The sequence below is a fragment of the Lepus europaeus genome, chromosome 5, assembly GCF_033115175.1.
Source record: "Lepus europaeus isolate LE1 chromosome 5, mLepTim1.pri, whole genome shotgun sequence".
Classification (NCBI taxonomy): Eukaryota; Metazoa; Chordata; class Mammalia; order Lagomorpha; family Leporidae; genus Lepus; species Lepus europaeus.
The window spans coordinates 37,233,647-37,246,979 of record NC_084831.1 but is presented as its reverse complement, the minus strand read 5'-3'; the positions used below and the strand labels follow the sequence as shown (position 1 = coordinate 37,246,979).

The window sequence follows — 13,333 nt, the reverse complement described above, 5'->3', positions numbered from 1 at the left end:
CTTGGACAGTGTTATGGGAAAGGAACTATAACTCAGGCATAGAGCAAATGGTATGCTGTCACAGAAATCCAGGTGGCTGTGAGCTTAATGAAATAGCAAAAGGAGATGTTGACACTCTGACTTGGGCCTAGCAAGTTGAAAGAAATAAGTGAGAAAAGGTTTTTGACCTTAGCAGTTGGAAAGCTTTTGATAACTTTTGTGTTGAGGTTTAGGAGTGGAGGGTAGAGCTAAAATAAAATTTCAGGCATTCTGGAATTATGGGTGAAGAGGAAGCCGAGGCGCTTTTGAGATTTGACTGTAAAAGCAGCTAGAATATAAGTTCAATGACAGGATGAAGGAAATCTATAGGAAGCAGCCCACTGAGGGCAACCTGAAATACACTTGAGTAAAAGTGAGTGACAGGTAGAATTATCTTTGGAAAAGGGTGAGGATACTTATTCTTGTAATGTAGAAGAAGAGAAGTGTGTATTCAAGTGAAGAGCGAAACTGTTAGAAAAAAGAAACCTAGGCCGGCGCCGCGTCTCAATAGGCTAATCCTCCACCTGCAGCGCCGGCACCCCGGGTTCTAGTCCTAGTTGGGGCACCAGATTCTGTCCCGGCTGCTCCTCTTCCAGTCCAGCTCTCTGCTGTGGCCCGGGAGTGCAGTGGAGAATGGTACAAGTCCTTGGGCCCTGCACCCGCATGGGAGACCAGGAGAAGCACCTGGCTCCTGGCTTCGGATCAGCGCAGTGCACCAGCCACAGCGGCCATTGGTGGATGAACCAACGGAAGAGGAAGACCTTTCTCTCTGTCTCTCTCACTGTCCACTCTGCCTATTAAAAAAAGAAAGAAAAAAGAAACCTAGCAAGCCAGTTAGCATGGCTTTGGAACAAACATAGTATTTTGTTCCTCTTTATTATAGACATTGAACAAGTTTCTTAACTTCACAGTCTCAATTTCCTCATCTATAAAATAAGAATAAGGGCGCCCAGAGCCGTGGTGTAGTGGGTAAAGCTGCCACCTGCAGTGCCGGGATCCCATATGGGTGCTGGTTCTAGTTGCAGCTGCTCTAATTCCAGTCCAGTTCCCTGCTAATGCACCTGGGAATGCAATGGAAAATGGCCCAAGTCCTTGCACCCCTGCACCTATGTGGGAGACCTGGAAGAAACTTCAGGCTCCTGGCTCTGTACATTGTGGCCATTTGGAGAGTGAATCAGCAGATGAACACCTCTCTCTCCCTCTCTCCCTCCCTTTTTACCCCCTCCCCCTCCCCCTCTCTCCCCCTCCCTCCCTCCCTCCCTCCCTCTCTCTCTACCACAAACTCTGTAACTCCACCTTTCAAATACATAAATAAATCTTAAACTATATATATAATTTTAAAATAAAGTAAAATAAGGGTAAAATAAGTTTATTTTAAAATCTTTTTATTTATGTGTACCAGTCTATACTTTTTAATTAGAATTAGCTATCAATGACATTGCACCTTTCAAGTCTTTGAGTTTAACAGTGTTTAACAGTGGCTTTATTAAGTCTGTGCTTCAAAGAATTCAACATTAAATTCAATTTACTTCACATTGATGTCTGCAAATACATCATTAGCAATTCTTTAATATTTCAAATCAACCAACTTGAGGTACAGAAGACTTGCTCTCAAAAAACTCTTCTGATGTGACGTGAAGACTGAAAGAAGGCTATGACTAGAGTCCAAGTCTAACCAACAACCCCTAATACGAGGGAACTTCAAGGTTGAGGGATGCAGGCCCCTTCTTGATCCTGTCAGATAGATCATAGTGTGACCCATGGCAAGGGTAGTAGTAACCACCAAAATCTCTTGTTTGCAATGGATATACAACCAAGATGAGTGCAAATACCTATCAGGATAACCCATTCAGGTTTCTTGACTTGATGTGAGGTGTTTTTTTGTTTGTTTTTGTTTTTTCTTTTTTGACAGGCAGAGTGGACAGTGAGTGAGAGAGACAGAGAGAAAGGTCTTCCTTTGCCGTTGGTTCACCCTCCAATGGCCACTGCGGCCGGTGCGCTGCAGCCGGCGCATTGCGCTAATCCGAAGCCAGGAGCCAAGTGCCTCTCCTGGTCTCCCATGCGGGTGCAAGCGCTCAAGCACTTGGGCCATCCTCCACTGCCTTCCCGGGCCACAGCAGACAAGAGGAGCAGCCGGGACAGAATCCGGTGCCCCAAACGGGACTAGAACCTGGTGTGCAGGCGTTGCAGGCAGAGGATTAGCCAAGTGAGCCGTGGCGCCAGCCCCCACCCTCACATTTAAATTTTCTATGAGAAGTGACTGGGAGAACTTTATAGAGTACTTAAAACTGTCATACAGTACATGCCAGTAAGCAGTAACTGTTACCAGCATGCCAGCACATCCTATGTGTGTCCCATTCCTTAAGAATTCATAAAAATCTTTTAAAAGTGTTACTTCATACTTTTAAAGGCATACCATAGAAACCATAAAAATAAGTAAGGCAATGTCACTGTGTCCTCAAGAAATTAATACATCTTCTAAGGATGAAAAAAGTAGCAAAAATAAAATTCATGATACAAAAGTTATGATCATTGTAGCCCTGTTAGAGTCAAGGGTAGAATGAAGATAGCAAAAACATGATGCCACAAGATAATATATATGTATATGTATGTGTGTGTGTGTGTATATATATATATATATATATATATATATATATAGCTTCTAGTCCCAAAGAGTTCAGGATCTAGAGGAAGGACAAACAAAAAAAAATGTTTTCTGCCTGGGTATGGCCTTCAAGTCTGTATTGATAATTGAGTTCAGATTTCTGGTAAAGAAAACAGAACTGCCATTTGTTGACATCTCACTGTGTTCTAAGAGCTTCTTATATATTTTAAAGCATTTATTCCTATAATCCTGTGATACAGAGAATTATGTAGTGTGAGGTTTCATGGCTCATAAGAAACAAAGTCAGAAATCATACCATCTCTGTTTGACTTAAACCAGGGCTCTTGGTGCTACAAATGCCTCCCAGCTTGAAGGATCATTAGGTCAGAGGAAAGTTGAGCATTCAGACTTTAGTGACAAATTTGAGATGGAATCTGTGTGTCACTCTAGACAAGTACCTGGAATATAATTCCTGACATATCCTAGTTACTCAATAAAAAGAAGTTTAAAACAGTAGCAATTTGTTAAACAGAAAAAAAAATCAAGTGGGGCATTCTGAATATGCCATGTAACAGCAAGTGGTTTGGGATGGCTGGTACATGGAAAGTGGGGGGAAGTAAGACTTGGCTGCTTCTGTAAAAGCTCAGAAGGGAAGTTAAGGGTAGGGATAGAGTTTTACATGCTGTCCATAACTAAATTTTCTGATTATAGAAGGAAGAGTACTGAAGTTAAAACACTGTAGATCGCCTCCATCTGTTGTAAAACCTGTTTCATATACCCACATCCCATGCTGGAGTGTAAGTCCCAGTTCTGCTCCAGATTTTGGCTTCCTGTTAATGGATGCCCTGACAGACAGTAGATAGTTGGGTCCCACCCTGCACAAGTCATTTCAGGCATTTGAGACTTGAACCAGTGAATGAGAGTACTTATTCATACGTTCTCTGCCTCTCAAATAAACAAGGGAAAAGGAACCAATTCAGGGAAGAAAATGGTAATTAGACAATATCCCATTCTCAAAGAAGTCAGATTTTTAATCCTGGCCTTTGTGGTATGAAAGTGAGAGGTTTTTGTTTTGTTTTGTTTTTGTTTTTTAATTTAAAGAACTATTTTTACCAAGGTGCGGATGCAGGTAAGTATTATAGGAAACTTAAGTAGTAAGCAATAATGAGCCACTTAAAAATAGCTGTTACTGACAGATAGGTGTGGCAGTAAGAGGGATGTTGGTATAAGTTTGAAGAAAAATAAGCCACCTTGGCTTTTTTAACCTGGTTTCAGTAGGATGATTTGTCATGTTTTCGATAAGATAGAATAACTTATTAGAGGAGATTAAAGATACAAATGGGATGGTTGGCGTTGTGGCACATCAGGTTAAACCACCTCTTGGGACCCATATCAGAGTGCTGGTTTGAGTCCCAGCTACTCACTTCTGATCTGGTTTCCTGTTAATGCACGTCCTGGGAAGCAACAGATGATTACTCAAGTGCTGAAGTCCCTGCCACTCTCATGGGAAACCAGGATGGAATTCTGGGCTTCTTACTCTGTCCTGAACCAGTGCTGGTAGTTTTGGATATTTAGGGAGAATAAGAAAAATGATTCAGGGGCCAGCACTGTGGCGCAGCAGGCTGAAGCCCCAGCCTGCAGCACTGGCATCTCATATGGGTACTGGTTCGAGTCCCAGCTGCTCTGCTTCCAACCTAGCTCCCTGCTAATGCACCTGGGGAAACAGCAGAGGATGACCCAAATCCTTGGGCCCCTACACCCATGTGGAAGAACTAGAAGAAGCTCTTGGCTCAGCTCCAGCCCTTGCAGCCATTTGGAGAGTGAACCAGTGGATGGAAGACATCTCTCTCTCTCTCTCCCCCTCTCTCCCTCTCTCTCTCTCTCTCTCTCTCTCTCTCTCTCTCTCTCAAATAAATAAAGTAAATCTTTAAAAAGAAAATGAAAGATTCATTCTTATTCTGTTTCTCTCAAATAAATGAAAATAAACTTTTAAAAAATATACAAGGCAAAATAATTGATAAATTCACACTGGTACAGGGATCAGGTTAGATTTCAGGGTTAGAGAAAAGGAGAGGACATTTTATATATATACGCACACACACATATATATTTTTTAAAGATTTGTTTATTTTAAAGAATTACAGAGAAAGAGGAAGTGAGAGTGAGAAGGAAAGGTCTTCCGTCTACTGGTTCACTCCTGAGGACTTGGGCCATCTTCTGCTTCCTCAAGCCATAGCAGCTGGATTGGAAGTGAGGCAGCCATGATTAAAACCAGCACCCATATGGGATGCTGGCGCTGTGAGCCAGGGCTTTAACCTATTGCACTACAGTGCCAGCCCCATCTGTAACTTTCCAAATAAGTTAATTTTTAAAAGTATTTTAGAAGAAGAATTGTCTTTGTAAAATAGTTTTATTTATTTCAAAGACTGAAAGGTCAGAGAGAGAGAGAGATCTTCCATCTACTGGTTCATTCTCCAAATGCACACAACAGCTGAGGCTGTGTCATGCCAAAGCTAAGAGCCAGGAACCTCAATCCACATCTTCCACATGGGTAGCAGGGACCAAAATACTTAAGCCAACACCTACTGCTTCCCAGTGTGCATATTAGCATGAAGCTATACTGAGAACTAGAATTTCTAGGCATTCTTCTTCTTCTTTTTTTTTTTTTTTTTTTTTTTTTTTTTTGACAGAGTTATAGACAGAGACAGAGAGAAAGGTCTTCCTTTCATTGGTTAACTCCCCAAATGGCCGCTACGGCCAGTGCTGTGCCAATCCAAAGCCAGGAGCCAGGTGCTTTTTCCTGGTCTCCCACACAGGTGCAGGGGCCCAAGCACTTGGGCCATCCTCCACTGCCCTCCCGGGCCACAGCAGAGAGCTGGACTGGAAGAGAAACAACCGGGACTAGAACCCGGCACCCATATGGGATGCCGGCGCCGCAGGTGGAGGATTAGCCAAGTGAGCCATAACGCTGGCCCCTAGGCATTATAATGAGATTTATTTATTTATTTTTTAAGATTTATTTATTTACTTGAAAGGCAGAGTTAGAGAGGTATTCCATCCTCTAGTTCAATTCCCAGATAACTGCAATGGCCAGAGCTGGGCCAATCTGAAGCCAGGAACTTCTTTCAGGTCTCCCACATGAGTGCAGGAGCCCAAGGATTTGGGCCGTCTTCTGCTTTCCCAGGCCATAGCAGAGAGCTGGATTGGAAGTGGAGCAGCCAGGACTCAGACCAGCGCCCATATGGGATGCCGACACTGCAGGTAGCAGCTTTACCCACTGTGCCACAGTGCTGGCCCCATGATTTAATTTTTAAATCAGGAGTAGTTTGGCTCAGTGTGGACACTGCTTGGGATGCCTACATTTACATATCAGAGTGCCTGGTTCGAGTCCTGGCTTATTGAACATTCCACCCAACTTCTTGCTGATGTGCCTGGGAAGGGCAACAAATGATGATGAAAGTACTGGAAGCCCTGCCATGCAAATGAGATACCTGAATGAAGTTTGTAGCTTCTGGCATCTGCCTGACCCAGCCCTAGCTAGTGAACCAGTAGATTGAAGAAAGATTCTCTCTCTCTCTCTTCCTCTTCCTCTCTGCCTTTCAAATGAATATTTTTAAGGAATAAAACATTTTGGCAAGCACTGGTAAGTACTAGATAATAATGTTAATTTTCTTCGTAATGATACTGTGTCCTCTTTAATCCCCTTCATCCAAGAAGCAGTTCCAGGAAAGGAATTCTTTTCAGTCAGATCCTTCCTTTGTCCTGGGAAGTCTCTTGGTTCTAATTGTTTCATTGTGGGGAAAAAAAGTAAAGTGTTTTATTTGCTTCAGTCCCCCATCTGTTGACATCCTTCATCTTACTTGATCTCTTTAGATACTGCCACTGACTCAGAATAAAACAATATTCTAGCTATATTGTGCTGCTATCATAGTTAGGTTTATGGCCAGAGTGACAGAATGGGTCTATACCCTAGAGAGCTGAATAGTAGAAGGGCCTTTGAGCCTGAGCTAAACCAGGATTGTCCAGCCATTTACAATTCCTGATCATGGAGTGGAACTGCTTTCTTAAAATCCAAGATCCTGGAGGACGGCATTTTTCTGATGTGCTATCTTTTTAAGAAATACCTACTAGCATCCATGGCTGTTGTCCACCTGCCTTTTTCCTTCAAGTAGCTAAATAGATTATAACCCTGCAAACATACTGAGACAGATAACTTCTGGGAACCTACGTTACAATATTACATTTCACTCTGTGCTTTATGATTTTGTAAACTAAGCTGCTGTTTGTCTGCTTGTTTTGACTGATTTGTTATTTTTTCCTGTGTAGCCCAATGCATGGAAAGCTAACAGATTGGAACACAAATCAGGATCCCTTTCCTCTAGCCGGGAGTCTGCTTTTACCAGTCCAATCTCTGTTACTAAGCCAGTGGCACTGGCTGGTGCTGCAGTTCTAAACTCTCCCAAAGAGGTGAGTGAAGATAAAGCTGGGCAACCTTTTTTTTTTTAATTACTATTTTGTGTCTACTTAGACAAGTAAATGCAGTGTGACAGGTATAGCTGTAACACTTCTTTCAGCTGTTCTTAACTGAGAGTCATTGTACTCATGTTTCCCGTTAGTACCCAAAAGTGGGCAGTGGCTGTGTGGGGTAAATACTCTGGTAGACCAAGATTGGATTCTACTGGTATTTGCAGAAAGATCCAAAAGGTACTAGCCAGTCATAACTGTAAAAACTCTGCAAAACTGATGTCTGCTTAAACAGAAGGATTGAGTGATAAGCTACCAGATTCTGGAAATTGGTGCCATTTAGAAGTGACCCAGAGAATCCCAGTTCTTGCTCTTTGCTGTCAGGAGCAACCTATTTGTGGTCTTTGCCCAGAGTCCCTCCAGCACCACCCCTCCAATTGAGATCAGCTCCTCTCGTCTGACCAAGTTGACCCGCCGAACCACTGACAGGAAGAGTGAGTTCCTGAAAACTCTGAAGGATGACCGAAACGGAGACTTCTCAGAGAGCAGAGACTGTGACAAACCTGAGGATGTAAGACCATTGTTTTTCTGGGGCAGCATAGGTATTTTCCTTTGTTACTTGTGTGCTTTTTCTTCTTCTTAAGGGAGAAAGATGTGGCAAGATTTTAAAATTTATAGAAATATTGTCTACAGGAGAAACAGCCTTCTAGAACTTGAAGTGAAGGGAGTTTAATCCTTTTTTATCAGTGATATCAAATTAGGGTTTTTTTGTTTCATTTATTTGGAAGATGGAGAGACACACAGAGATCATCCATCTACTGGTTCACTCCACTAATGCCTGCAACAGCCAGGGCAGGGCCTTGCTAAAACCAGGAGCCAGGGCCAGCACCGTGGCTTAACAGGCTAATCCTCCGCCTTGTGGCACCAGCACACCGGGTTCTAGTCCCTGTTGGGGTGCCGGATTCTATCCCGGTTGCCCCTCTTCCAGGCCAGCTCTCTTCTATGGCCCAGGAAGGCAGTGGAGGATGGCCCAAGTCCTTGGGCCCTGCACCTGCATGGGAAACCAGGAGAAGCACCTGGCTCCTGCCTTTGGATCAGCGAGATGCAGCGGCCATTGGAGAGTGAACCAATGGCAAAAAGGAAGACCTTTCTCTCTGTCTCTCTCTCTCTCACTATCCACTCTGCCTGTCCAAAAATAAATAAGTAAATAAATAAAAAACCAGGAGCCAGAAACTCTGCCTTTGGTGGCAGAAACCAAATACTTGGACCCTCTCTGTTGCCTCTCAGGTGCATTGGCAGAAAGCTGGATCGGAGTAGAGTAGATGATGCTTGATGCCAGGCACTCCCATATGGAAGGCAGGCGTCCCAAGTGTTGACTTGAACCATGTGCCCCAACGCCTACGCTTGTTTATTTTAATGACCATTTACCTACTAAAGGGGATCTTGATTGTTTCCAAGTTTTGGCCACTATGAATAAAATTGTTATGAACACCTATGTGTGCATTTTTGTGTGGCCATTACTTGTCAGCTCCTTTGGGTACATACCAAGAAGCACAAATTACCAGATCATATCTCAAAGAGTATGTTTAATTTTTAAGAGACTGCCAAACTGTCTTCTAAGATGGCTGTTTCATTCCCAGCAGCAATGAATGAAAGTTCCTGTTGCTCTATATCCCTGTCAACATTAGATGTTGTCAGTGTTTTTGCCCTTCTGATAGATGCATAGTGATACTTCATTGTTTTTATTGGCTTTTGCTTGGTGGTATATGAGGTGGAGCACTTTCATGCTTATCTGGCATCTCTGTCTTACTTGGTGATAGGAACATTCAGGTATGTTGACCATTTTTTAATTGGATTGTTTTCTTACTGAGTGTAAGATTTCTTCATGTATCTTAGATAACAGTCCTTTATCAAATTATGTCTCATCTACAAAGATATTCAAGATCATCTGTTTTTCTCCTTTGCTACCTTTAGGAGTTTTATGGTTTTTGCATCTTAAATTTGGGTCTGACCATTTTGAATTAATATTGAAGAGTGTGAGGTCTGCTTAGATAGACTGTTTTTGCATGTGGATATCTGATCCCAAACCATTTGTTGAAAAGACTGTCTTTTCTGCATTTTATCATCTGCCCGTTTGTCAAAGGTCAAAGTGAGAATATTTCTGGGTTCTCTTCTGTTCCAGTGATGTATTTGTCTATTCTTTGCTAATTCCACTGTCTTAATTACTTTATTTTTATGGTAAGTCTTGATGTCAGGTAGTATCAGTCCTCCAACTTTATTCTTTAATATTGTGTTTGCTGTTCTGGGTCTTTTGCTTCTGCATATAAACTATAGAAATCAGATGGTTGATAAAGCAGATCCTCATTTTTAAGTGAGGCTGTCTTTTTGAAAAGTACTTTACCGAGTCCTGACGCCTTAACCTTGTAGGTTACTTATCTGGCCACAGAGGATCATTAAATCAGGTGTGTCCTTCCTTTTACTTAATTGCAGTTGGAGGACAACAGCACACCTGAACCAAAGGAAAATGGAGAGGAAGGCTGTCATCAGAATGGTCTTTCTCTCCCTGTAGTGGAAGAAGGGGAGGTCCTCTCACACTCCCTGGAAGCAGAGCACAGGTAAGTAAGGATGAGATCATGGAAAATGATGTGTATTCCCTTAAAGACCTTGAACATACTTGAGAGTACATCTCAGAAAAGAATCTGACATACAGAAAGAAGTCCCATAAGCACCTAACTTGTTCTCTTCATGTTCCCAAGGTCGGCCCTGTTAACTATATTCTCTCACAGGCTTGGATAGTTTTTTTCTGCAGTCTCTCCAGTGCTTACCCCCCCTCTTAAGATTTGTTTGTTTGTTTGTTTGAAAAGCAGAATGTCAGAGAGGAGGAGATCTTCTATTCAGTGGTTCACTCCCCAATGCCTGCAATAACCAGTGTTGGCTATGCTTGCCTCCCATGTGTATGGCGGAGATCCCAAGTCCTTCTATTTTATTTATTTGAAAGAGTTACAGAGAGAGAGCGATCTTCCATCCTCTGGTTCACTCCCCAAATGGCTGCAACAACCAGGGCTGAGCCAGACTGAAGCTGGGAGGCAGGGGCTCAAGCACTTGGGCCATCCTCCACTGCTTTTCCCAAGCACATAAATAGGGAGCAGCCAGGACTCAACATGGCACCCATATGGGATGCCGGCATTGCAAGCAGATGTTTTACCTGCTACAACACAACACTGGCCCAAGGTTCCAAGTACTTGAGCCATTTTCTGCTGCCTTCCCAGGCAGATTAGCAGGAAGCTGGATTGGAAGAATAGCCATGACTCAAACCAGTACTCCAATATGGATGCCATGTCACAAGTGGCAACTTAATCTGCTGTGCCACAGTGCTTGTCCCTTTCTAATTTCTAGTCAATTTATGGCTTCTGCCAGGAGAAGGTGAGAATAGGGAAACTAGGACTGTTGTGCTGGCCCCTTGGACCCTTCTGGTGTAAGTGAGCTGTTCATGTGAGACCATTTTAAAGGAATTGAGAAGCATGAGACCACCCCATACATTTTATCTGTTGGTTAAATGAAGGTCTTGTGTATAGAGCATCCAGCTGTCTGGGCAAGTGGATGGTGAGTGGAACCTGCCAAATATGGCTGTACATTCCTAGACGTAGACTTCTGTCCAGCGGGACTTCAGGGTTCAGGTCTGCCAGGTAATGAGAGATTGTACAATGTCATGAAATTAAGAGAACTTGGGTATAAGTGGAAGTAGGTTAATATGCTTAACAAGGAACAATAGTGAGATTTCTTGCTCTGTTTTGATCTATGAGAAAATCAGAGGCCTAGTGATTTGACTGTTTTCTTTATGCTATCCTGTTTTCTGGTTTTACATGTCTTTTTCTATAGCGGTTATTCTCAGCTGTGTAGATGGCCCTATTTCAGGGGTGGGGAACATCCCCTTGCAGGCATTATAAGACCCATGAAATCATCTGATGTGGCCTGCTGAGGCACCCACAAGCAGAGTTCAAAATTCAATAAATCTATAACAGGGTGATTTTTAAAGTTGACAATTTTGCATGGCCTGTGGGTAATGTTATAAATATCCAGATGGCTCTTGGCAAAAGAAAAGTTTCCCACCCTTGCAAGTACAAGCACCTGAGTAGCCATAATTAATGTTTGTCCCACTGGGAAGAAGATCAAGTTCTTTTTCTGACATCCATTGTCCTGGGTTAATAGTGTCATTTTTTTCTGCCTGTCCTGACCACCAGGTTACTGAAAGCAATGGGATGGCAGGAATACCCTGAAAATGATGAGAATTGCCTTCCCCTCACAGAAGATGAGCTCAAAGAGTTCCAGATGAAGACAGAGCAGGTATGTCCTAGAGCCCAGTTAACTGCAAGTAGCAAGAGGAGTTAGGACAGGTTTTGGCCTTAGGGACCCCTAGTTTATTGTGAGAGAAAGACCTTGAAAAAGAATCTATAAGTTACCCCAGTGGAAGTGCAGACGGTTATTTATTCTGCCTGGGTCAGGGAGCTCCACTGGTAGAAGAATCAGGTAAGTGACCCACAGGTCATGGACCAGAGTAGTTCATTCCTTCATTCTTTCATCCTCGCAGCTCTAGTCCCTCATTGGAACTACAAAGCCATGTTCCAGAAGTTACAGTCTGAGCCTTTGTCCTTTAAGAATACAGGCTCATCTTCCAGCTCTGTTGCCAGCCTTCTGGCCAGAGCTGGGAAACCCAGCCTGTGAATTTATTCAACAAATGCTTGGATTCTTTCTCTTAATAAACATTCCCCGATCCTAGGGTTTACAGCAGGGCTTTGTATAAACCACACCAAGTGGTATATATTTGGAACATAAATTAGAATTATAAGTCCTACAAAGGGGTACTGTACAGGCTGCCATGAGACCCTCCACTCAGAACTCAATAAGGAATCTCAAGCCCCACTCATGACCTACTGAATTAGAAGAATCAGAAATTTAGATGATTTGTTTGGCACATTAAAATTTGAAAATCACTGCTGTAGGAGCTCTTAGAAACTCTCCTGAAAGCTTTCCACTGTACCCTGTTGTACTTCAGATTGAGCTGGGTCCTGGCCTTTCCTAGTTCCCATGAGCCAGTGTAGTCACTGATGGATTTTCTTTTTTCTTTTTTTCTGTCCAATGCTAACCACAGTTGAGAAGAAATGGCTTCAGGAAAAATGGCTTCTTGCAGAGCCGCAGTTCCGGCCTGTTCTCCCCTTGGAGAAGCACTGGTAAAGCAGAGTTTGAGGACTCCGACACGGAAACCAGTAGCAGTGAAACATCAGATGATGATGCCTGGAAGTAGACATAGAAATGCTCACAGTCATTTGTGACCCAGCAAACTCGGCCTGTGTGTTTAGGGAGTGTACGAGAGAAATCGTTCTTTTCCTTTCCTTATGTTTTCATTGACTTCTTCATGCACAAGGGAAATAATCGTAACCCAAAGAGAAAGCGATTGGCTTGTTTAGCTTTTGTTGTTGTTCTTCCATGTTATCTGCTTAATAGAAAGAAGCTTGTGTGGAGGAAAGATTTTTAAAGTATATGTGTACACACACCCAGTGTACATGGGGCGATGCACAGGTGGGAGCTGGCAGTGCAGAGACGCAGAGGAGACACTGGTCTGCAGCAACAGCTTCTACTACCAGCCCTGGGGCACGCACCCCTGTGCTCAAGCAATCATTGTCAATGACAAAGTAACTATTGAAGTTATAATTGTATTAAATTAATGCTAATAATTTGGATATTTTATTTTATTTTTGGCTGCTCGGGTAACTTTAGCCCTTAACCAAGCATATGTGGTTTTTTGTTTTTCTTTTTGGGTACAGCTGTAAAATATTTGGATATAGGAAATGTGTTATTCTTGCAGCCTTGATATTCAGGGTGGATTGTAAAATATAAATTTTTGTGAGATTTCAAAGATTAAGATTATTTTGATAACATTATTTACAGATTTAAAAGATGTGGTTATCACAGGTCTGTTGAGGGGGAAAACTACTGCATAAAATAACTAACTTGGAATAAATATTTTGCATCGGTTTGGATTGTCTTGTGTAAGAAGTGTATTTTCTTTAAAACTAGGTGTGGGTTCTTTTTCAGGGGAAATAACTTCTGTGTGTCTAGGGGACATCTGCATTCAGATGCACCTCTTTTCTCCTTCTAGGAGACACATTTTTGACCAGAAAAGCCTGTCAGTAATAAGCTCAGAAACCACATTTTCTTTCCTGAATTCATTTTTCTGTTTCCATTTAT

At 42.6% G+C, this 13,333-nt stretch overlaps 1 protein-coding gene across 4 annotated transcripts in view; it reads left to right on the top strand.

The window, feature by feature from the left end:
- GPBP1L1 (GC-rich promoter binding protein 1 like 1) overlaps nt 1-13,125 on the top strand; it is a 59,420-nt gene extending 46,295 nt beyond the window's left edge. For all 4 annotated transcript variants that reach the window (XM_062191202.1, XM_062191201.1, XM_062191200.1 and 1 more), the window contains exons 8-12: nt 6,950-7,090; nt 7,500-7,658; nt 9,578-9,702; nt 11,329-11,431; nt 12,237-13,125. In XM_062191202.1, the coding sequence (XP_062047186.1) occupies nt 6,950-7,090; nt 7,500-7,658; nt 9,578-9,702; nt 11,329-11,431; nt 12,237-12,389 (681 nt within the window). In that variant the 3' untranslated portion in view covers nt 12,390-13,125. The remainder of the gene's footprint in view (nt 1-6,949; nt 7,091-7,499; nt 7,659-9,577; nt 9,703-11,328; nt 11,432-12,236) is intronic.
- The last annotated feature ends 208 nt before the right edge of the window (nt 13,126-13,333 follow it).